Below are 26,636 nucleotides of genomic sequence, written 5' to 3' on the forward strand. Positions count from 1 at the left end.
AAATAATTGACATGCTTGATTACCGTTTTTTCGTTGTTATATCGGCCAGTCAAAACACCTGTTATGGTCACCATTTCTAATATGATACGAATGCGAAGTCTTTTAAATGAGTTGCAGACATAGGCAAAATCAGACTGAAATCGGGACACGTCCTATTAAAAAGTAAGCGCCCCTCAGTCTCTATCTCTAAGTACCACTTTGCCTGCAGGTGGTTGCGGAAAAAATTGACATTTTTGTTGTTGTAAAGGTTTGTAAGACGCTCGCGCGTTTGAAGAGACAAATCCACGAATACTTCAAACATCTGAGTGACCAGGAACAGTGTCAGACTAGTAAAAATGAACCCTATAAAAATTTGGCCGGATACCTCAGATTCCTGGACAAAAAATGAGGAGAGGTAAAAAAAATGTTTTATTTGTATTTCATTTTCGGAAAATTGGAGCAGGAAATCCGACGAACGAGAAATAAAATCGGAATGGCCTTAGCCCATGTGTACCTGTAATCTGGGATATGTTGAAGTCTGAAGTCATCAAATCATTACTAAAACTAAGATTGTTTTGACTTTTTTCCACCACTTTCATTTAAATTTTTAGAAATCAAGATACAGAGATCCTAATTTGGTTATTAGTATTAAAGTCCCATTATCCTTATCTATCTTTAGCTATTCCTTTCATAATTAGAAGAATGTTGAAAAAGAAATCCTAATGTAACTCATGCTGAGACAGGACTAAATTGAAGTCAAGATGAATGACAACGACAAAGATTAAATAAATATTGAACATCACTATAGGTGGGTCCCATTTAGTAAACAAGCCGAAGTTAGCCGACATTGTAACGTCGCTGCTGAGAACGTCATGTGACTACCGTAACTACGAAACGTCTCTCCCAACTCTTCCGAGAATGGGTCATTAATTTTCCGACTTCCGTTTGGCGATTGCCGTAACTTCTATGGTGATCACTTGTTTACAAGTATCGACTTTCAACAACTGCTGTACTAAGTTAGTAAGAAATCATTATAAACATTCTTTGATACAATTTAATTTCAACTACATCTACAAATACTAACAATATCGAGGTTGAATCTAACTTGACTTTTTGATGATAGTTACGTATAGTGTGACTTTAAGTATTACACAATCAATAGCAGCCTTATCCAAACAGAAACCCAAAACTCACATCAGGTTATCACAATATTATATGTAAAAGTAACAATAAAGTAAATATAAATTATATGATTTACAGTAAATATTTTTGTTTTAAAAAAATGAGTGGTATGAATATAAAGTTAAAATGTTAATTGTACATCTCCTTCAAAATTTACAGTACTACAAGTTATTATAAAACATTTGCCTTACTATAATAGGAAGACGTTTAATATCATTACGTAAAGTTTTTTTAGATTTTCAATTGAATAGTACCGCATGTTTATTTCTTATATTTTTTTTTTCAATTATCAAATATTTAAAGATGCTCCATCGCTGACAAAGCATAAACGATACTCATCATTTTAACAATAATTGGTTTAGCAGTGGAGCATCTTTTAACACCAGAATTGGACAGTATTCAAATCCAGATTCACTTTCACATCATGATAGGATATATTCATTAATATTCGTGTACAAATGAAAGTTGCTGTTTGGTGTCCAACAAAGTACCAGTATAGAGCAAGTAATAAAAGAGGTTCTGTACTCACCGACCTGAGGCTTCTGGAAGGGTTTCTGTTCTAGTATCTTCTGTAGATCAGCCAGAATGGTGTTCATGATTCTGTCCTAAACTCAGAAACGTACAGTTGTTATTATGGAAAAAAATACTTTCAACAAGGTTTTCATTGATTTCATTGATTGAGGAAAGTTTTAGAGTTCCAAAATCTTATGAAGTACATGATATTTTTAAAGAAGCAATTAATTCTATCTGTTATCAGAATTTAACAACCAATCATTTTTATCTCTAATTATCAACCTACAGTATAACCCCCATAACTCGAACTCCTCGAATACCTCCTATTCGTCAAACTGGTCGTTCGGTCCCGACGGTGTCCTATATAACCTAAGTAACAAAACCCCGGAAAGCTCGAACAGCTATTCTTCGAATACCCCTTATTCCTCAAACAGAAATATATCCCCGTTTCATCAAATATACAGTATTTACATATGTATTTGTTGAACAGGTATTCGGCCCTTAAGATTTTTTTACCTGTGTCACACCTGACCGCACGAACCGACCGACATGGATAATAGCTCATAATCTGTGTTTATACAGGTGTCATATCAAGCCTTTGGGTAACAAGGGATTAACAGTGTCAGTATTACCTAACTTCATGATCGCCAGTCGTTGTTTTATGTTAAACAAACATTTCAATAAAGGTATTACGTGATCGATGTTTCTCTTGTAATAATCTTCCCTGTAATATGAAAATACAGAAGTTTTTGATCAGTGTTAATAGAAAGTACACATTTTGAAATGACAAAAAGAGGCCGAAAGAAATCGCTGACGTCCTCCTACCTATATAAATTCAATATTTTTTAATTTCTATTTATGTTGTTTTCATTCGACAAGCTAAACACAATATCATTTATCGAAAGATTAAACGATACCGAAATCTGATTGTGCAAAGTACAAATCACATTGATCCATGTTCGTTTTTATCAGTGGGTTCCGTATCTTTTCCCGTATATTTTATTTTCATAACTTTCCTCCTGAACACATGTAACCTAACGCTTTTTACAAGTAGAAAAAGGCTTTTATCTAGTTTTCTCGTCCAGTATTTTCAAACGTCTCATTTTCGTGACCAATCTCGGATGAATCGAATACATGTACCCTGTGTTCGACGAACTATTGATCTGGTCTGCAGCTGTCTGAGTTATCCGGGTTTTACTGTATCTTCATTTCCAGTCCATTTCGAGAATGTGATTTGTTTAGCTACTCTTAAAATTTCATGATCCAGCAAATATTTTTAAAAATTGGCTTTGGAAGTGAAAAAACAAACTTTTACCTTGAAGGGACTTGTTACTGGCCATTAGCTTATGTGTCAAGTAATTCTGAAAAATCAGGATAAAATTAGTGTGTCCAGTTCATTAAAATTTCTATCAATATTAAATAAATTTCTTTTTTCTCCATATTTCCCTTTGATTGCTATGACCAAAAATTACATTTAACACGATAAGTTTCAATCATTTCCACTGTATTCTCTTTTCATAACAGATATTTATTTAAACCTACATCATATGGGAGAACAACAAACTAGAATAAATAAATTGAAAACATTAATTTATGAACGATCTCTACCTGAGCTGCACACATAAATCAATACATATATAACTATTTAATGAACATAATCATACTATTTACAGATTATGTAATATACCGTCAAGCAAAGAACTGACGCTGGGTGGCGATAGTGCCACCTAGATTATAATACTATTAGAGTTGTTCCCCCTGACTACGCCTGTTTAATTCAGAAAACACATAGAGATAAGAAAATGTATATATACAATTATCTTTATTGTACTATTCAGACATAGTGACAAAGTGACAACATACCTGGGAAAGGCGGACATACACATGTCTTTGAACTCTTCATACCTCTAGAAACACAAAAATCAGTATGGTAGGTAAACAAAAATGCTTGGAAACATAATCAGTCAAATATTTCAAGCTCAATTATAAAATATAAATTTTAAAGTGCATTGTGTTCTTTAGATTTAATAAATTTATAACGACAAGATAAAATCTCTCATTAAGGATTATAAAGCTATAATATAAAACTTTATAATAATTCAAAAATTTTGTTAGCAATTTTATAGCTGCATTGAATTGGATTATAACAGTTAGGAAAAAAAAATGATTCAAATTTTCTCAATAAGTTATCTCCCATTTCTGTCTAAGTATAAATGATGCTATAGAGCTATTAGATTTTAAATTATGTGACTTTAAAACGGTAATGACCATACCTCAGGAAGTGGGTAGAAGAACTGGTGCAGTATGTGAACAAGGTCCAGCATCATATTGTGTCCTACGACCAGTTTACCCTGTATATCAAAATAACAAAGTGTCATATTGTATTACTCTATAAACCGATTTAACCTCGATAAAGTAGTCATATTGGTATGTCCCTAAGCTGGACCATTTTACCCTGGTATATCAAAAAAATAAAGTGTCCATTATTGTGAGTCCTAACGACCAGTTTACCCTGCATACAAAATAAACAAAGTGTCATATTGTGTCCTACGACCAGTTTACCCTGTATATCAAAATAATAAAGTGTCATATTGTGTCCTACGACCAGTTTACCCTGCATATCAAAATAATCAAGTGTTCATATTGAGTGTCCCTACGACCAGTTTACCCTGCATAATCAAAATAATAAAAGTGTCATATTGTGTCCTACGACCAGATTTACCACTTATATCCATTATGGTGTCCTGACCAGTTTAACCCTGACATATCAAAATAATAAAGTGTCATATTGTGTGTCCTACAGACCACTACCAGTTTACCCATGCATATCAAAATAATAAAGTGTCCACTATTGTGTGTCCTACGACCAGTTTACCCTGTAATATCAAAATAATAAAGTGTCATATTGTGTCCTTACGACCATTTACCCTGCATATCAAAATAATAAAAGTGTTAATATATTGTGTCCTATAGACCAGTTTTACCCTGCATATCAAAATAAATAAAGTGTCATATTGTGTCCTACGACCAGTTTACCCTGTATATCAAAATAATAAAGTTGTCATATTGTGTCCATATACGACCAGTTTACCCTGGTATAGTTACAAAATAATAAAGTGTCATATTGTGTCCTACAAACCATTTACCCTGTAATATCAAAATAATAAAGTAGGTCATATTTGTCTGTCCTATGAACTACATGTTTACCCTGCATATCAAAAGAAATAAAGTGTCATATGTGTCCTAACACCAAGTTTACCCTGCATATCAAAATAATAAAGTGACATATTGTGTTCCTATGACCATTTACCCTAGCAATATCAAAATAATAAAGTGTCATAATTGTGTCAATGACGACTAGTTTACCCTGTATATCAAAATAATAAAGTGTCATATTGTGTTCTATGACCCAGTTTACCCTAAATACAAAATAACAAAGTGTCCATAATTGTGTCCTATGACCAGTTTCTACCCTGCATACAAAATAACAAAGTGTCATATAGTGTTCACAATAACCAGTTTACCCTGCATATGCAAAATAAAATAAAAGTGTCATATTGTGTCCTATGACCAGTGTTAGCCTTCCTGCATACAAAATATAACAAAGTGTCATATTGTGTCCTTTACGACCAGTTTACCCTGCATATCAAAATAACATAGTGATCATATTGTGTTCCTATAACCAGTATTTTACCCTGCATATCAAAATAATAAAGTGTCATATTGTGTCCTATTGACCAGTTTTTACCCTGCATTATCAAAATAACAAAGTGTCATATTGTGTCTACGGACCAGTGTACCCTGCATAACAAAATAACAAAAAGTGTCATATTGTGTCCTCGACCTACCCTGACAAAATAATAAAAGTTTACCCCATAGGTGACCCTCAAAATAACAAAGTGTCATATTGTGTCCTACGACCAGTTTTTACCCTGCATATCACAAATAATAAAGTGTCATATTGTGTCCTACGACCAGTTTACCCTGCATATCAAAATAATAAAGTGTCATATTGTGTCCTACGACCAGTTTACCCTGTATATCAAAATAATAAAGTGTCATATTGTGTCCTACGACCAGTTTACCCTGGCATATCAAAATAATAAAGTGTCATATTGTGTCCTACGACCAGTTTACCCTGTATATCAAAATAATAAAGTGTCATATTGTGTCCTACGACCAGTTTACCCTGTATATCAAAATAATAAAGTGTCATATTGTGTCCTACGACCAGTTTACCCTGCATATCAAAATAATAAAGTGTCATATTGTGTCCTACGACCAGTTTACCCTGCATATCAAAATAACAAAGTGTCATATTGTGTCCTATGACCAGTTTACCCTGCATATCAAAATAACAAAGTGTCATAGTGATACCATATTGTGTCAAAATATAAAGTGTCATATTGTTTAACCCTGCATATCAAAATAATCAAAGTGTCATATAGTGTGTTCTATGACCAGTTTACCCTGTATACTCAAAATAACAAAGTGCACCATTTCATCAAAATAACTAAGTGTCATAGGTGTCCCCCTATGACCAGTTTACCCTGCATATCCAAATAACTCAAATAAAGTGTCAATTGTGAATGATCAGTTTACCCTGCATAACAAATAACAAAGTGTCATATTGTGTCCTATGACCAGTTTACCCTGCATATCAAAATAACAAAGTGTCATATTGTGTCCTATGACCAGTTTACCCTGCATATCAAAATAACAAAGTGTCATATTGTGTTCTATGACCAGTTTACCCTGCATATCAAAATAACAAAGTGTCATATTGTGTCCTATGACCAGTTTACCCTGCATATCAAAATAACAAAGTGTCATATTGTGTCCTATGACCAGTTTACCCTGCATATCAAAATAACAAAGTGTCATATTGTGTCCTATGACCAGTTTACCCTGCATATCAAAATAACAAAGTGTCATATTGTGTCCTATGACCAGTTTACCCTGCATATCAAAATAACAAAGTGTCATATATGTGTCCTATGACCAGTTTTACCCTGCATAACAAAAAATAACAAAGTGTATATTGTGTTCTCAATGACCAGTTTACCACTGCATATCAATAATAACAAAGTGTCATATTGTGTCCCACGACCAGTTTACCCTGCATAACAAAATAACAAAGTGTCATATTGTGTTCTATGACCAGTTTACCCTGCATATCAAAATAACAAAGTGTCATATTGTGTCCTATGACTAGTTTACCCTGCATATCAAAATAACAAAGTGTCATAATGTGTCCTACGACTAGTTTACCCTGCATAACAAAATAACAAAGTGTCATATTGAGTTCTATGACCCAGTTTTACCCTGCAATATCAAAATAACACAAGTGTCATATTGTGTTCACTATGACCAGTTTACCCTGCATACAAAATAACAAAGTGTCATATTGTGTCCTACGACCAGTTTACCCTGCATACAAAATAACAAAGTGTCATATTGTGTTCTATAACCAGTTTACCCTGCATATCAAAATAACAAAGTGTCATATTGTGTCCTATGACCAGTTTACCCTGCATATCAAAATAACAAAGTGTCATATTGTGTCCTATGACTAGTTTACCCTGCATATCAAAATAACAAAGTGTCATATTGTGTCCTACGACCAGTTTACCCTGTATATCAAAATAACAAAGTGTCATATTGTGTCCCATGACCAGTTTACCCTGCATATCAAAATAACAAAGTGTCATATTGTGTCCTATGACCAGTTTACCCTGCATATCAAAATAATAAAGTGTCATATTGTGTTCTATGACCAGTTTACCCTGCATACAAAATAATGTAAAGTGTCATATTGTGTTCTATGACAAGTTTACCCTAAAACAAAATAATAAAATAACAAAGTGTGTATCTGACCAGTTACAGTGTTACGAAATACAAAGTATTAACCTAACATACAAAATAACAAAGTGACATAGTGTACAAAGTGACCAGTTTTACTCATAAAAATTATACAAAGTGAACTATATTTATCCGCAGTTGTAACTCTCATGGCTGTATGATTAAGACAAATCCGTGACCATCTTACACTACACATAATTTACTCTTGTATACATCAATGTAGACATATATTATCCTACAGCATAACTTAGAGTTATACCTCTACACCTACTGTAACAATTTTCCTACAGCACACAATACCGTTACTCCTTCAACATACTGAAACTACATCATACCCACAGGATACATTGTGTTACACTTCTTCATACTGTAGTATCAAGTCTATCCCTACTGCACTAATCATAGAGTTACAATTTCTACACACTGTAAGAGCACATTATCCTACAGCTCACTTAGAGTCCTACTACTTCTACATACTGTAACTAATTATCCTACAGCATACATAGAGTTATACTTCTACACTTGTAACCAATTATCGTACATCGACATTTATAGAGTTTATACTTCTACATACTGTAACCATTATCGTACAGCATACTTAGAAGTTATACTTCTACATACTGTAACCAATTATCCTACAGCAGACTTAGAGTTATACGTGTACATCTGTAACCAATTATACCTACAGCAGGACTTTAGAGTTTTATACTATCTACATACTGTACCCAATTATCCTTACAGCATACTTAGAGTTATACTTCTACCATACTGGAACCAATTCATCCTATCAGCATATGTTCAGAGTTATTAATACTTACAGTACGGTACTGAATATCAATTATCCGACAGCAGACTTGTAGTTAGACTGCTAACACTTACTGTAACCAAATAATCCTCAGTGCACGACTTAGAGTTATACTTCTACATACTGTAACCAATTATCCTACAGCATACTTAGAGTTATAACTTCTAGCATACTGTAACCAATTATCCTACAGGCGCAATACTTAAAAAATTACACTTTCTACATACTGGTTAAAGTTGTATCTATTTTCCGTACACGCAATATACTGAGAGGGTTATTACATCTACATCCGGTATACCAAGTATCCTACAGCCATACTTAGAGTTATACTTCTACATACTGTATATCAATCTCTAAAGCAGACTTAGAATATACTTCGAACATACACTGTCAGAACCAATTAACCTACAACATAAGTCTTTATTCTTCTACAAACATGTAACCAATTATCCCTACAGGCTCACTTAGAGTTACACTTAATTGTAAACCATTAGCCTACAGCAGACTTAGAGTTTACACTTATACATAGCGGTAACCAGATTTAGCCTACAGCATACGTTAGAAGTTTACACTCTACAATACTGGTATCTATTGAGCCTAAACCTATTCTTAGAGTTAACCCTGCTCACATACCGTAACTAATTACTCAGACAGCATAAGAAGAACGTAGAGTTACACTTATATAATACTGATAACCAATTAGCCTAAAGCATACTTAGAGTTTAATACATCTACATTACTGTAACCAATTAACCTACTGCATACTTTAGAGTTACACTTCTAATACTGTAAACCAATTATCCTACAGCAGACTTAGAGTTACACTTCTACATACTGTAACCAATTATCCTACAGCATACTTAGAGTTATACTTCTACATACTGTAAACCAAGTATACCTACAGCAACAATACTTAGAGTTTAACACTTCTAACCTTACCGTTTCGAACCAATTATTCGACTACAGCATAATAGAGTGAGTTACACTTCTACATACTGTAATCCTATTTTATCCTACTCCACTACTTAGAGTTAAACTCTTCTACATACTTGTAACCAAATTATCTACAGCAGACTTAACACAGACTTTGAGTAGTTTACACTTCCTTACTCATACTTTAACCAATTATCCTACGCAGACTTACTTTAGAGTTTTTTATTACTTCGACATACCTGTAACCAATTATCCTACAGCATTACTTAGAGTTTTTTACACTTCTTACATACTGTAACCAATTATCATACAGCCATACTGTAGAGTACAACCCCTCTACACTACTGTAACCAATTATCCTACAGCATTACAATATAGGCTTAGTTTTACTACTTCTACAGACATACTGTAACCAATTATCCTACAGCATACTTAGAGTTACACTTCTACATACTGTAACCAATTATCCTACAGCATACTTAGAGTTACACTTCTACATACTGTAACCAATTATCCTACAGCATACTTAGAGTTACACTTCTACATACTGTAACCAATTATCCTACAGCATACTTAGAGTTACACTTCTACATACTGTAACCAATTATCCTACAGCATACTTAGAGTTTATACTTCTATCATACTGTAAACCTATTACCCTATTCGCATACTTAAGTTCTTCTTACATACTGTAACTACTTATCCTACAGAAACTTAGAGTTAACTTCGAGATACTGTAAACAAATTATTCTAACAGCAGACAGAGTTATACCTTCTACATACTGTAATACACCAATTATCCTACAAGCAGCACTTAGAGGTTATACTTCCTACAACTATGAAACCACTATCCTACAGCATTATCATAAGAGTTACAATTCTAAATACTGTAAAACCAATTTTCCTACAGCAGGACCGTTGAGTGACACTCATCTAAATACTGTAACCATTTAATCCTTCCATTCATAACTTAGAGTTATACCTTACTATCTAATTATCCTACAGCAGGATCTCTAAATGCTATGGTGTCACTATAGGTACTTTACACAAATTTTATTTTTAAAATCCAATCGGAGACTTTCATTTACACATCTACAGATTGTACACCAATTATGCTACGGCATTACTTTGAGTGATGCACTATCTGCAATTGTAACTATGTAGCCTACAGCAAACATAACGATACTTAATCAACCATGGGTACTGATTGTAATTAATCCAGCGAGTTATCCTACCTCATACTAGACATAATAAATCTACCTAGTGTACAAAAAAGTAATCCTAACAGGCATTCTTAGAGTTATAGTTCCTACACACTCTAACTAAATATCCACAACAGACTTAGAGTTACTACTTCTACATACTGTCATACAATTATCACTACAGATAACTTAGAGTTATTCTTCTACATTCCGAAAGGCTACAATCCTAACAGCATCCTTAGAGTTAACAGATCTACATAACATGTAAGCCATATCTACAGCAGACTTAGAGCAAATACTTCTACATACTGTAACCAATTATCGCTACCGAGCATACATTAGAGTTGAACTTCTATCATACTTTGTAAACCAAGTATCCTCAGCACACTTAGAATATCTTCTCATACTGTAACTAATTATCCACAGCCAGCACTTTAGAGTTATATCTTCTATTACCATAACAGTATAACCAATTATCCTACAGCATACAGTAGAGTTACTACTTGCTCAAATCACTATTAACTACAATTATCTCTAGAGCAACTTGAGAGTTATACTTCTACATACTGTACACAATTATCGCATAACATGAACTACAGCTGTACATACTGTAAGACCAAGAGTAGCGTGAGAGTCATACTTCTACATACTGTAACCAATTTATCGCTGAAGCAGACTTAAGTTATACTATCTAACACACTGTAACTAATTATACCTACATCATACTTTAAAGTTTTATACTTCTACATACTGTAAACTAATTATCCTACAGCACGATAGAGTTACAACATCTAACTGTAAGCAATTATCATACAGCAACTTAGAGTGTATACTTGACCACATACTGTACCAATTATCGCTAATACATTACTCGAGAAGTTAGTACCGATACACCCTGGGATAATTACCTACAGAGCAATAATACGATATACTTGTGTACAGACTGACTACATTATCTAAGGCAGCGTGAACGAGTTATACTTAATCAACAACTGTAACCAATTAAGTCTACAGCAAGTGACCTTACTCTTATTCGCATCTACATAAGTGATCTAACCAGTACTCTATACTTCAGAGCTACTTTGATATACCACCTCTATCACACTGTAACTCAATTATCCTACAGCATAATGTCTAAAAGTCAGCATCTGATTGAGTTACATCATATGTACACTCATATAACTTATCGCGAGATTCTTAACTTCCTAGATGGACTCTGTCCACGTTCACTTTAATTATACCTACCACCTCACCACCCTGATCTCCACAGACTCTGTCCACCGTCCTCTAATTATACCTACCACCTCACCACCCTGATCTCCACAGACTCTGTCCACAGTCCTCTAATTATACCTACCACCTCACCACCCTGATCTCCACAGACTCTGTCCACAGTCCTCTAATTATACCTACCACCTCACCACCCTGATCTCCCAGACTCTGTCCACACGTCCTCTATTTTACCTACCACCTCACCACCCTGATCTCCACAGACTCTGTCCACAGTCCTCTAATTATACCTACCACCTCACCACCCTGATCTCCACAGACTCTGTCCACAGTCCTCTAATTATACCTACCACCTCACCACCCTGATCTCCACAGACTCTGTCCACAGTCCTCTAATTATTACCTACCACCTCACCACCCTGATCCCCAGACTCTGTCCACAGTCCTCTAATTATACCTACCACCTCACCACCCTGATCTCCCAGACTCTGTCCACCAGTCTCTAATTATACCTACCACCTCACCACCCTGATCTCCCCAGACTCTGTCCACAGTCCTCTAATTATACCTACCACCTCACCACCCTGATCTCCCCAGACTCTGTCCACAGTCCTCTAATTATACCTACCACCTCACCACCCTGATCTCCACAACTCTGTCCCCACATCTGTCCACCGTCCTCTAATTATACCTACCACCTCACCACCCTGATCTCCCCAGACTCTGTCCACAGTCCTCTAATTATACCTACCACCTCACCACCCTGATCTCCCCAGACTCTGTCCACAGTCCTCTAATTATACCTACCACCTCACCACCCTGATCTCCCCAGACTCTGTCCACAGTCCTTTGATTAACCTACCACCTACCCACTCTGACCAGCTCACCCACCTCCACCCTGATCTCCACAGACTCTGTCCACAGTCCTCTATATTATACCTACCACCTCACTCACCCCCTGATCTCCCAGACTCTGTCCACAGTCCTCTAATTTATACCTACCACCTCACCACCCTGATCTCCACAGACTCTGTACCACCACCTCTAATTATACCTACCACCTCACACACCCTGATCTCCCAGACTCTGTCCACAGTCCTTCTAATTATACCTACCACCTCACCACCCTGATCTCCCACAGACTCTGTCCACAGTCCTCTAATTATACCTACCACCTCACCACCCTGATCTCCACAGACTCTGTCCACAGTCCTCTAATTATACCTACCACCTCACCACCCTGATCTCCCCAGACTCTGTCCACCGTCCTCTAATTATACCTACCACCTCACCACCCTGATCTCCCCAGACTCTGTCCACAGTCCTCTAATTATACCTACCACCTCACCACCCTGATCTCCCCAGACTCTGTCCACAGTCCTCTAATTATACCTACCACCTCACCACCCTGATCTCCCCAGACTCTGTCCACAGTCCTCTAATTATACCTACCACCTCACCACCCTGATCTCCCCAGACTCTGTCCACCAGTCCTCTAATTATACCTACCACCTCACCACCCTGATCTCCACAGACTCTGTCCACAGTCCTCTAATTATACCTACCACCTCACCACCCTGATCTCCACAGACTCTGTCCACAGTCCTCTAATTATACCTACCACCTCACCACCCTGATCTCCACAGACTCTGTCCACAGTCCTCTAATTATACCTACCACCTCACCACCCTGATCTCCACAGACTCTGTCCACAGTCCTCTAATTATACCTACCACCTCACCACCCTGATCTCCCCAGACTCTGTCCACCATCCTCTAATTATACCTACCACCTCACCACCCTGATCTCCCCAGACTCTGTCCACCAGTCCTCTAATTATACCTACCACCTCACCACCCTGATCTCCCCAGACTCTGTCCACAGTCCTCTAATTATACCTACCACCTCACCACCCTGATCTCCACAGACTCTGTCCACAGTCCTTTGATTATACCTACCACCTCTGCAGCTTGTTTCTCTTCCTCTCTTCTCTTCATGTCTTCTTCACTTTTAATCCTTGTCACAACAATGTGTCGTTCCTTTTTCTCACCTGTCTGTGTCTCCAGGTGAATTCCTGATGGATACCTAAACAATAGTCAAATGACTTCAACAATTGTAAGAAATATAGATATGTAATCATATCGCAATATTTATCATTCAATTCAGGAGTTTTTATTTTAAAGAAGACGTAAATATATTTTAGGGAGTTAGGCTCATGATGAGCCATCCAGAGAAGTAAGGGTTGACTATGTAAATTAAATACCAATAATATTTTTAAAAAAAATACCCATCCAAGTTATTTCAGCACACATAATAAACCTAAAGTAAGCAAAATGTCTCACAAGAAAGTGGTTTGACTTCTAATTTCCACTTTCTATTTAAAGTTGATTTGCCAGTTCAATGTTCAACTTGGTCTGTAGATGTTTATAGCTTGCCTATAGAGAGATACTTGCCCAAATATAGCTAACTGGTCAAAACTAAATTAATCACAATTTGTAGAAGAGGAAGGTTTAGGACCAACCATAGAATAGTAATAGGACAAAGACTTACATCACTAGCCTATCACTGTTTTAGTTTATTTTGACCTAGCTATCCATTGAGATTTGATCATGACTACAATTGTATTGTGTTTTAGCTCTTACTGTGCTCGCAATGACTGATAGATAAGCTTCCTCTGGAAACCACTACAGGATGGTAGGCTCATTTTGTCCTCTGTTGATTTTTCAACAAAATCAGAAACTTTCTCCCTGAAACAAAAACAGAGAAATACATCTTAACATAACAATTACTGTGAAAAGGAATAATGTACTTTATACAACTGTTATATATAAATAGAGACAAAATCTTTTGAAACACCTGTTTATGAGTAGCTACATCAAATAACCATTTTAAATTCTAAATTTCCATCCTGACCCACATTAATAATGATATTACATTTAATGTAGAAGTCCTTATTCTTTAATAGACATTACCGAATTTCTTTGATGAATTCTTTCTGCTCATCAGGAATGCTGACTGGCCCTTTTGAGGTTCCTTGTGTGATGCCATCAGGCGTAACAAAAGCTGGTGAGGAAAACTGGGAGAATTGCTGGTGTTTCTGTTGTAGTGCCTCACGAAGGTTAGCTTCATCACCAGGGGCCAAGTAGGAAATACCTATCAAAACAGTCAAGTAAATTTATATCTAAAACTACTGGTGTTTCTGGTTATAGTGAGTTTCTGACAAAGTATTGCTGCCTGTGTTCTATATGGGTGTGAAAATAGATTGGACAATCAATATATTGTGATGGTTTGCCTTTTAACTCCATCAATCGATGGCAAATTCAAAAAGTCGATAACAATCGCCGATAGTACACCAAGATACTGATAGTTTCAATAGTCAGATATTTTTTCTGTACTCTGTATATCTAGCTTGGACTAAAATGATGTACTAACAATGAGGTTTGATACAGTAACAGACTAACAGTTACAATAAAATGTTACTTTTTCCATAATGAAAAAGCAAACACCTAGCAGGTAAAGGGAAGTAACTCTAAACCAACGCTGTACTAGATTTTCGACATGGCGGTCATTTCATCAACAGGAATTTAATAAAATTCAGAATTCAATACTATTAAAATTGTAGTCTGCAATAGTTAAACTATTGGAATAGTGTTTACCCCATAGAATAGTATTGCAATTAATAATAGCTAAAATTGTAGGAGATAGCCATCCCTTGTGTTCAAGTATTACAATATCTGTAAAGTATCTTCATCATATTTTTTAACCTTGACTAGTATGTCTAGGAGTTAATCAGAATACTCACCATCTTTAAATGCTTTGTTGAAATCAAACCCTTGAGTTATCAGGAACTCTATACTCGAACTCTACAAAATTTATTTACAAGATGTTAACATGTATGGCTTTTTTTTAGCAAATTATAAAAATGCAACCTTTAAAAGAAACACTTTGAATACAATTCAGGTTATTGAATCCCACATGTTTATTAGATAATACATGTTATAAGGCCAAACATTGGGTGGAAAATATCACTATTATTGAGGCACAAAGCCAGATATTTTCAAATAACTTAATAAGACATCAAGATAGATTACCTGCTGATTTCAATACAAAATGTATATTTATAAAAGTGATTTTTAAAATCAAAATCACTACAATGTGGATACACATATACCTTACTTGTGTTCTCCAACCAAAGGTAACACAGATACTGTGCAACCTTTTAAAATCCAAACTAAAATTGTCTCAGTGTTTAGAAAAGGAGAAAAAAGCTTTATCTCAAGATGAACGTACTTGAGTTTTTAACAAAAGAGTTAACAAAGTTTTTACCTGACAAAGGAAGCGAATATCAGGACCAGTTCGTGAATATGGCCGAGGGAAAATGTAGAAATTGAATGGTCTAGCTTCATATCTGTAAACAAATCACAAATTATCTTAAACACCAATAAAAGGAATAAAATATTTAAACTTTAAAGTGAGATTTACTCTTTCCTGGTATATAAGCCGATTAAGGACTATATATGGTAATGGCTCTTTTTGGCCCCTGAATCTACCAAATTTCAAATTAAGTACATGTAACTATTCAGAAATTAAGTTGCTGTGTTTGATATATTGAATATGCCCCTGATAAAAAATTAATGACATTTTTTGTTAGAAAGTATGTTTTTGCTATATAACCATGGTAACTTTGCATAAATTATGCAAATTTGAAAATTTAGTCAATTTTGGCATATTTTTTAATAGTTTTTCTTTTAAAAGCAATAGAGCACAACCTAGAACAAACTATATTTTAAGGAAGTTAGCAGACACAAAGAATACATCATTTTGAGAAATTTAAAGTTTGTTCTAGAATGCGCTCTATGTTAACTTGAAGAAAAACTGCATAAAAAAGGCCAATTTTGATGAGATTTCCACATTTTCCATGATCAATGTATAATAAAAATAGTTGCCATTGCAACGAGAACTGATATATTACCTAATAGCACTATCAAATATGTCAGGTATGTAGCTAATATTTGAAATGCAAGACTCGCATCTTAAAATAACAGACTTTGAAAAATAGCGAATTTGGGGGCCACAAAAGACCCTTACCATACCAAGTCCTTTCTCAATTTATATTATATAGTTTGTTGCCTAAACAATTTCTGAAGTGGGATGTATTTCTACTGGTAATTTCTATTTAGAGTTGAATAGAGTAACATATATAAGCCTATAATAGGCTTTTAGACGTTTTGTTATCTATATTTCAATATCATTAAATACTATTACTTACAATTTTTTCGTTTCATCATAATGAAAGGAACATATACCAAACTGCAGCATTAGGAAATCGGAGGCACCCTGTAAATATGATAGATGTTCAAAGTCTACAGCACACATACGACACTTTAACAGTAATAGATAGATCAGTTACAATGTGAAAAAAGAATTCTAGCTCATAAATATATTGGTGATCAGTAAAATAGTCAAAAATCCAAAGTTACAAAACATCTGCTGAAACAATAAATGAAATATGTAACCATCATAATGTCAGTAGCAATTAATTAGGCTATGATTATCAGACTACCAGTACCTTTCGTATCCGCTGGTATCTCTCTTCTGGTGTGTCAAAGGGCATAGCATGACCAGCATTGCCTGCATCCAATCCTACAACAAGTATTATAATCTGAGGTTCTAATATATACCTGACATAAAATGTACAGACTGATACGATCAAATTAAATTGTGGTATCATATTGTGAACTTTTCAACCAGATTTTTGCATGATATTTAGTCAAATAATTATATTAGTATATAGAACAGATCCCAGAGGGATCTTGGCGCCCACAATAGATTGATCTCTGTCTGACAATTGACAGATGCATCTTTTCTATACTTTTCAAGCTTTAACTATCAAAATCCAAGATGGTGGCCTGTCAGACATCTTGTTGAACGATTGTATTAAGTTATTTTAAAGCAGATGTCTGCATACAAAATGATATTTTATTAAAACATGCATAGACTTCTGCATGAATAAATGGGCTGTATGCGTTTCATTGGTTAATCTGGCAATGCAGGTAGAGACTCCATGACCTGGATATATGATCAATGAACAAATTAAATGTTTTTGTATTTAAATTGTTGAATTAATTTGGTAGTACCTGTAAATTCTCCATCTATAGCCAAAAAGTCTGCTTCATTGATAGATTCAGTGATAAGATTTAGCCTCTGTTTAAAATCTGAAACAAAGCATTCAAGCTCTATATGATAGCTAAAACATATACCAAAAGAACAGTATACATTGTATATAAACTTATAATGAGAATCAAAATGACACTTATTATTACTCATCTTTATAGGGGATTTCAAGATCACAATCTCAAAACCTTGTATTATATTGTAGTTTATTATTGTAATTTTTTTACTGAAGACGACCCTATAGTGGCTGAATATAAATTCCATAGAAATGATATTGATTTTACTTTAAATTTATTTTGGCCTTTTTTTCCGGATTATTAATATACTAGCTTTATACCGTTTTTACCTCATTATTATTGTAATACTTTCATATTTCAGAGAGCTTAAACAACTTAATCATTGGGTAGTGTTGGGAATCAGCTGAAATTTTATAATCGATCATCAGTTTTGTATAACCAATCGATGATCGATTAAAATCGATTATATTTGACCACATATGTTTTCCAGGAAAACTGTACAAACTTTCTTCTACAGTATCACGTGTTGCTATGTTCTCAGGTCACTTATGTTTTCACAAATAAAATCATACTTCTCTGAAATTCACTTATACTATGTATATACGTAGTGCTTATGCACTTTTCAATTCGTTTAGACGCTTGCAATTGATATTTGAAATGATATGAGTGACAACACACACAAGCGATAGATCGTGACAAGTTTTCTATGACATTTCTTTCGTATTTTACTGACCAGCTAATTATACACTTTTGTTTATCATGATGTCAGGCAATTCTGACAAAACCTGATTACAGATTTCTTACTTGATTAATTGGTCAAACAACACAAACCAACGATACTCGAGAGGCAGGTAAAATTGTAAAAGGATCAAGCAGGGTGAAGTGGCTTGTAGATAGACGGTCTCAGTAATAGCTTGGAGGAAGATCGGTCTCAAAAGTGGTGATCCGGAGCTTAATTCCGTATAAATCAGTAGGGTTAATATGTCTGCTGTTTAATAAATATGGTCTTAGTAACTTATATATCTGTCACACTCGCAAAGCATGATTCTTTGGGTCAGACGTTAGAGCCATAGTTTTTCACACCAAAGACCTGGATTCGATTCCTGGTAGGGGCACCAGGGGTTTCAATATCAGGCGGTACCGGGGGCCAGTACTTTTTGTCGGTGAAACCTGGCTGTGGTACCGCCTGATTTGGGCTAAATTACATTAGATAGCATACAGATAGTATAGAAAAGTACCCCCTGAAATACGGGGTTGATTTGGGCTAAATTACATTAGATAGCATACAGATTGTATAGAAAAGTACCCCCTGAAATACGGGGTTTCGAGATCCCAAAACGACGTGGGTAAAGTACAATTTACCGTCGATTAGGCCCACCTTCCGGTGATTATGACGTCGTCATTTCATTTCGACATGATTTTTGTGACGTCACAATCACTGGAAGGTGGGACTATAATCAACAGTAAATTGTACTTTACCTACGTTGTTTTGGGATCTCGAAACCCCCGTATTGCAATTTGTACCGTCCTCCAGAAAGATAATGAAACCCACAGGACACTTGACAGCTGGAGCATGTATTTTTTACTGTTTTTCTTAAATAGTTTTTATCAAAATGCAAAGCTTAAAACTGTACAAGTTAAATGTACAGAACTGCTTCTTTTTCATACTTGCTCCCATAAAAGTTTTTTTTTTCATTTACTGTACAAATATAAATGTACAATAACTTTTACAATCATTTTTTTTTTTGGGGGGGGGGGCTGCTAATCTACTGGTGTCAATCTAATTTCATATCCTCATAAATTGTGAAACAGAGAAGCTTATCTTGGTAATAACGCTTTGAAATCTTGCGACAACAGGTTCGCGATAACAAGCAGACAAGATCGTCAGAAAATGAGAAATTACTGTAACTGAAACGCTATAATTTTGTTTGCGGTCACAACTCATTTTTGTTTAATAGAGTCCGAACACATATTGATATCTATAAAAGGTCAGAACTCAGTGGAATAAACTATATCAGAATTGTGTTCAAGCTACGTACGATAGACTGGCTTATAAGCTAAAATCTTTTTGCTTTACCGCAGTCAAATTACCCACTTTTTCGTGTGATCTCCATTCTTCGTGTCGCTTAAGTTCTGAAAAATAATATATGTATTATGGAATCGAATAGTATTTCATTGTACTAATCACATTTTCATTTAAGATATTTAATATCTAATCATGCTTCATACATATTTTTATTCAATCCAGGTGATGAAGCGGAATATTTTTTTTATTTTGATTGATTTAAGGGACACTGTTTCGATATGACATGTTTTGTGTTTATATCAGAAAGCATCCGGGTCAGGTAACACGTTTCTATAAACTGTTGAGCTATTTCATAAATTATATATTTACGATTATTGCATACATACATATAAATACATGATGATGTATACTTAGAATTCCACCATGTTAAAATTTTATCAGTAATTCATTATTACCACTATAGAACAGTTCATGTACATGTACAGCTCGTATCCAGCTGTTGTGGTGAACCAGAGATCAACGATGTCAGCGGGGGCACACGCAATCAATGTGTATGACTGTAACAGAAAACTGTAAATGTGTACTTGTTACTTGAGCTCGTTGCTTAGTTCTAATCTACATGACAACTATTTTTGTTTGATAAGGTAGTTTACTGTACTATTTGAACTAGTCGACAATTTATATTTCAATTCATTTCCTGTTTTCTCAAAGATCATCATCATTTCATAGGATCTTTTTTAGCTCATGTTCACTCAATGTGACCTGAAATGTGCATTATTCATGCTTAAAATGTACTAAGTATGCATGCAAATTTATTTACATACCGATAATGTTCATGTAAGTAAATGTACATGTACGTAGGCTAGCTAAAACAAAGCAGAAAATGAAACTTAATTGTCATCTTGTAATATGACCTCAAGTGTACAATGTCATGTTTGACTTTGGTTCTATCATAATTAGTTAGTTAACACGCAGATGATGGCATGTATATATATTAAATACTGCATTTTAGCATCTTTAAAAAAAAAATATGCATCCATTTCTTACATTGTACATGCATGCATGCATATATTGATGTAAATATATGGTACTGCATTTCTTTTTTTAGATGTTACCTGCACTTGGGTTGAAGGTGTTTGAACTTTGAAGTTTTTAGGAAAGAAGTTACAAATTGAAGTTCCACAATGCTGCATTCAGATAATGATTCAGATTGGTATGAAGCTTTAGAAGAGACAAATCAAAAGCCACCACAATTATACAGAGAACAGTCAACATACGACATGGACATTAAGTGTCATATTTGTTATGAACTGCTAGTAAAGCCTTCCTCACTGGCATGTGGACACACATTCTGTAGGCTATGTTTGGCTTCTTGGTATGAAACATCAAAACGCTTAGAGTGTCCTGACTGTCGAACGGCATGGCAGGAAGTCCCAAAGGTCAACATATTTATCAGGTATGGGTAATTATATTTGATTCAGTTCATAACTTGATCATGATTTCAGATTAGAGAATTTAGATTTTCTGAATAGTACACAGTTTTACAATAAAAGTAATTTTGTCATAATGTCATACCTTAACGATATCTTTTGTATTTTATAATGTGATGTCTGGATAGCACATGTGCATATACATGAATGTTATTATTAGTTCATCTTTATAAATGTATACAATATATATAAAACTTGCTTTCTTTAAACACAACATGGCTTTCAATGGTTGATGTAATGCTAGATTATTGATAAAATTCAATTACACTTGTCATATGATATAATTTATTAGTATGGATCATGATATCATCTTTTTTTCTGTTTTTTCTTTTAAGAGCGTGATAACATATAACTGTACATGTAGCACTATATATATCTATGTCTAATCAAAAATAACTGCTGTTTAAAGTTTTTTCTTCTACGTTCAGCAAATATCTTTTCTAATTACTTTCAGGGAAGTGTTGCAAAAAGACTATCCAGAGAAATTACGAGAGAGAGAAGAGGCTTTAGACACAGAAGAAAATGAAAATATCATTAAGAAATTTGAGAATTTTGGTCAACAATTAAAAGAAAAGAGAGTTCGGGTTAATGCTGTTGGGCAAGGCAGAGTACAAGGAGGTCCTCAAAGAAGAGTACAAGCTAAAGACTTCTGTTCAGGATTTCTAGTGGCCGCTGTTGTAGTTATGGTATGTTCACATTTGTTTGGTGGATGCTCTAAGCTGGGGATCCCAATCCGCCTATTTTTGGTGGCACTGAATGATGTCACAAACACCAGAAAGTGGGTCTTATCATACTTTACTCATATATAAGTTATGTCATTTTGCTATTTTGTAACTGTAGTTTTCCTTATAGTTGGATGACTATTTTTGTGATAACAAAATGGACACTGATCATGATCACCTTACCCACGTACATTATCAGTACTATCACTCTACCATGACAGATCAGTACTGAAGCTTACATAGTTGACACAAATAACGTATGGCATATCAAAACCAAATGTTATCCATATCCTGAACTGTTTTACTAAAATGAAAATTTTGCAATTTGTATCAGTTTTAAAGACAGAAATTTCAAAAGGGAATTTTGTTAACACAAGGTAATCAAGTTGAATTCACAACTAAGTACAGTGCACTGGTACAGGTATGTTTGGTAGCTTTTTATTCCTGTATAGAAATAATGTATATTATGTTGTTCATCACAAGTCAACTTGACAACAGTTATTGTTACTTAGGTATCAAATTGATGTAGGATACCTGTTTGACTAATAAATTTTTAAATAAATTTCTATTTGTTCACAGGCCGTATATGTACTATGGTATTGGCGTAACATTAGTGACAGTGGACTGTTAATATACAAACCAGTCCAACGCTGGGAACCACAGGAGGTGGCCACCTGGCTACAGGAGCTGGGCTCCTGGAGTTCTGAGTATGCTAACAATGCCATTGAAGAAAACATAGGTAATGATATATCTAAATGTTCAATAGTCATAATCACACATCATGTATTTTACAGTCACTATCCTAAATCCAATGTGACCAGTGTCTGGTGTATGTTGATTTTCCTAGACAGTTTATGATTTATGTTTACTTGGTAATCTGTATGGGACCTTGATTATAAGTTACATACAAGAAAATGTAGTATTAAATATTTACATAAATGTACAAAATACTTAAGAATTTCAATAGTAATTAATCTGATTCAGATCATTATACATTTTATGCAGTCTTTATACCAGATATCAAGTTCTATCTCATCAGGATATTATATCATGGAGGTAGAGGCATTTACTTGAAACAAATCTCTAGTTTGTGTATGGCTCCCTGTATATTTTTGTACTTTTATTAGTTGGTACATTGTCTATATTTTTTCAGATGGACGACAGCTTCTTGTTATGGATGAATCTGATTTGAAAGTGAAATTGAAAATTGAAGACAGCCTTCATATGAAAGTTGTGTTGCAGTCTCTACAGGATTTATCTGAGAGGGGTTCCAAGTTACCAGGGACACTCTGGGAGTATAAGGTAACACCCCCTACTAGGGACTTGTTGCTGGATTTCATGTTCTGGCATAAGAACGAATGGAGACCAAACATTAAAGAAATTTTATTAACATATTTTATGAATATTAGCCTTTAGTTGAATGATACGATATCATATATATATATAAAGAAAAACATGGTCATATGACACTTTGACCTATATACTAGGTTTATAAAGTAATGTATCTTGTGTATTTGTTTGATTGTTAATAAACCTTTACAGTAACTACAAAAAAGAGTGAGTCCAACACGATAGTTCCTTCCAGGAAACTGATTTTTTAATCAGAGCATTGTTGACATGATTTCTTTACAGTAACTATATGCATGACCTGATTATTAGCTACTTAATTCACATGTACATTGTTGTCTTACTTGTAGTTTATTTTAGGTAATACACTGTATACATGTACTTCACACAATTGGATTACCACTAGTTTTATAAGGTATAAAGAAACAATGTTAAATTTGGTATAAAAAATGGTAATAAGATTTAACATTACTGTGCTTTACATGTTTTCAGTCATTACATCCTGGACTGGCCATGTTGTTACTGTATGGAATGAAGGACTACCCACGGACCACCATCTTGTTTATCTACATGTTTGAATATGATTCTGTGTTTATCCCTTTTGTACACAACACATGTTCAGATGATGAGACAACAATAGATGTGGTAAGTTTGTATTCCTTAAGGTAGCTCCATACTTTTGGGAAAACCCATGTTATTAGCTCACCTGGCCCGAAGGGCCGGTGAGCTTATAATTATGTCATGGCGCAGCGTCCGTCGTCCGTCCGTCCGTCCGTCGTCCGTCCGTCCGTCCGTCGTCCGTCCGTCAACATTTCCTTTAAATCGCTTCTAGTCATAGAGTTCTGCATGGATTGTAACCAAATTTGGCCACAAACATCCTTGGGGGAAGGGGAACAGAACTTGTATAAATTTTGGCTCTGACCCCCCGGGGGCAGGAGGGGCGGGGCCCAATAGGGAAAATAAAGGTAAATCCTATAAAACGCTACTTGTCCTAGAGTTCTGCATGGATTGTAACCAAATTTGGCCACAAACATCCTTTGCGAAAGGGGAACAGAACTTGTATAAATTTTGGCTCTGACCCCCCGGGGGCAGGAGGGGCGGGGCCCAATAGAGGAAATAGAGGTAATCTTATAAATTGCTACTTGTCCTAGAGTTCTCCATGGATTGTAACCAAATTTGGCCAAAAACAACCTTGGCGAAAGGGGAACAGAACTTGTATAAATTTTAGCTCTGACCCCCCCGGGGGCAGGAGGGGCGGGGCCCAATAGGGGAAATAGAGGTAATCTTATAAATTGCTACTTGTCCTAGAGTTCTGCATGGATTGTAACCAAATTTGACCAGAAACATCCTTTGGGGAAGGGGAACAGAACTTGTATGAATTTTGGCTTTGATCCCCTGGGGGCAAGAGGGGTGGGGCCAAATAGGGGAAATAGAGGTAATCTTATAAATTGCTATTTGTCCTAGAGTTCTGCATGGATTGTAACCAAATTTGACCAGAAACATCCTTGGGGGAAAGAGAACAGAAAATTGTATATATTTTGGCTCTGATCCCCTGGAGGCAGGAGGGGCGGGGCCCAATAGGGGAAATAGAGGTAAATCCTGTAAATCGCTAATAGTCATATAGTTCTGCTTGGATTTTAACCAAATTTGGCCCAGAAACATCCTTGGGGTTAACAGAATTTGTATAAATTTTGGCTTTGACCCCCTGGAGCAGTAAAAGTGGGGCCTAATAGGGGAATTCAGAAAAGAAACAATGAACTTGTATTCAGAACATTCCTAGGCATTACAAACCAGGTGAGCGATACAGGCCCTCTGGGCCTCTTGTTTTTAGGTCACCTGAGAGGAAGTCTCAAGTGACCTATATTCTAATCGCCTTTTGTCCGTCGTCGTGCGTCCTATGTCGTATTTTGCACAAACCTGCTAAGGCATAAGGCCAATCAAAATTGTGAATTATATGGTCCCCACCCCCCAGGGAGCTATGGGAGGAGCCAAAATGGGTAAAATTGACTAAAATTTCAAAAATCTTCTCTTCCACTCACAGATGTGATGGAATTAAATACTCTCCATAGATAGAAAGGTCCTAAGGTGTTTTATGAAAAATGTGAATTATATGACCCTGGGGTCACAGGTTTCCCCCTGGGGAGGGGGTTAATTTTACTATAGTTCATATAGAGAAAACACATTTTTGAGTATTATTTGATCATTTGTAATAGGAAATGAGTCAAATATTGTCAGAATTATCAGTATGAGATGGCCATTGAATCCTATTAACCAATTTCCATAACTGACCCCCAGGGCCTTAGGGGTCAAGTAGGCTATAACTTCAAAAATCTTCTTCTGAAATTCTGGAAATGGTAGAATCACATACTCTGCATAGATGGAAAGGTCTTAAAGTCCTTTACAAAAATTGTGAATAATATGACCCGGGGGTCTCAGGTTTCCCCCTGGGGAGGGGGTTAAGTTTACTATAGTTCATATAGAGAAAACACATTTTTGAGTATTATTTGATCATTTGTAATAGGAAATGAGTCAAATATTGTCAGAATTATCAGTATGAGATGGCCATTGAATCCTATTAACCAATTTTCCATGACTGACCCCCAGGGCCTTAGGGGCGGGGTCAAAAGGGGTCAAATAGGCTATAACTTCAAGAATCTTCTTCTGAAATTCTGGAAATGGTTGAATCACATACTCTGCATAGATGGAAAGGTCTTAAAGTCCTTTACAAAAATTGTGAATAATATGACCCTGGGGTCTCATGTTTCCCTCTGGGGAGGGGGTCAAGTTTACTTTAGTTTATAAAGGAAAAACACATTTATGAACATTATTTGCCTATTTTTCATAGAAAATTAGTCAGAGTTAGAATAATTAGTCTGAAATAGGATTTTAACATCATATCCATTTTGGTCATGGCCGACCCCCAGTGGCAAGAGGGGCGGAGCCAAAAGGGGTCAAAATGGTAATTTCAAAAATCTTCTTTTGAATTCACAGATTTGGTGGAACCAGATACTCTTGATAGATTGGAAGATCATAAGGCCCTTTACAAAAATTTGTGAATTTCATGGCCCTGGTGTCTCAGATTTTCCCCTGGGGAGGGGGTCAAATTTACTATAGTTTATATAGGAAAAACACATTTAGGAACATTATTTGCTTA

At 35.4% G+C, this 26,636-nt stretch overlaps 2 protein-coding genes across 3 annotated transcripts in view; one reads left to right on the forward strand and one right to left on the reverse strand.

Moving 5' to 3' along the window:
* Window positions 1–20,031, reverse strand: part of LOC138324230 (poly(A)-specific ribonuclease PARN-like) — a 44,389-nt gene extending 24,358 nt beyond the window's left edge. The window contains 13 exon segments of the mRNA XM_069269307.1: window positions 1,691–1,766; window positions 3,489–3,581; window positions 3,948–4,025; window positions 11,417–11,423; window positions 13,612–13,791; window positions 14,349–14,453; window positions 14,679–14,859; window positions 15,509–15,569; window positions 16,033–16,114; window positions 16,976–17,043; window positions 17,276–17,349; window positions 17,844–17,921; window positions 19,993–20,031. Coding sequence (XP_069125408.1) covers window positions 1,691–1,766; window positions 3,489–3,581; window positions 3,948–4,025; window positions 11,417–11,423; window positions 13,612–13,791; window positions 14,349–14,453; window positions 14,679–14,859; window positions 15,509–15,569; window positions 16,033–16,114; window positions 16,976–17,043; window positions 17,276–17,349; window positions 17,844–17,921; window positions 19,993–20,011 — 1,102 coding nt within the window. The 5' untranslated portion in view covers window positions 20,012–20,031.
* A 148-nt stretch (window positions 20,032–20,179) lies between these two features.
* Window positions 20,180–26,636, forward strand: part of LOC138322724 (bifunctional apoptosis regulator-like) — a 38,556-nt gene continuing 32,099 nt past the window's right edge. The window contains exons 1-6 of one of the 2 annotated variants that reach the window (XM_069266779.1): window positions 20,180–20,242; window positions 21,032–21,379; window positions 21,868–22,099; window positions 22,715–22,874; window positions 23,289–23,437; window positions 23,975–24,127. In XM_069266779.1, coding sequence (XP_069122880.1) covers window positions 21,108–21,379; window positions 21,868–22,099; window positions 22,715–22,874; window positions 23,289–23,437; window positions 23,975–24,127 — 966 coding nt within the window. In that variant the 5' untranslated portion in view covers window positions 20,180–20,242; window positions 21,032–21,107. Of the gene's footprint in view, window positions 20,243–20,269; window positions 20,568–21,031; window positions 21,380–21,867; window positions 22,100–22,714; window positions 22,875–23,288; window positions 23,438–23,974; window positions 24,128–26,636 lie in introns of those variants that run through there. The other variant, XM_069266780.1, reaches the window with a different exon arrangement.

The sequence above is a fragment of the Argopecten irradians genome, chromosome 5 (assembly GCF_041381155.1).
Source record: "Argopecten irradians isolate NY chromosome 5, Ai_NY, whole genome shotgun sequence".
NCBI classification, from domain to species: Eukaryota; Metazoa; Mollusca; class Bivalvia; order Pectinida; family Pectinidae; genus Argopecten; species Argopecten irradians.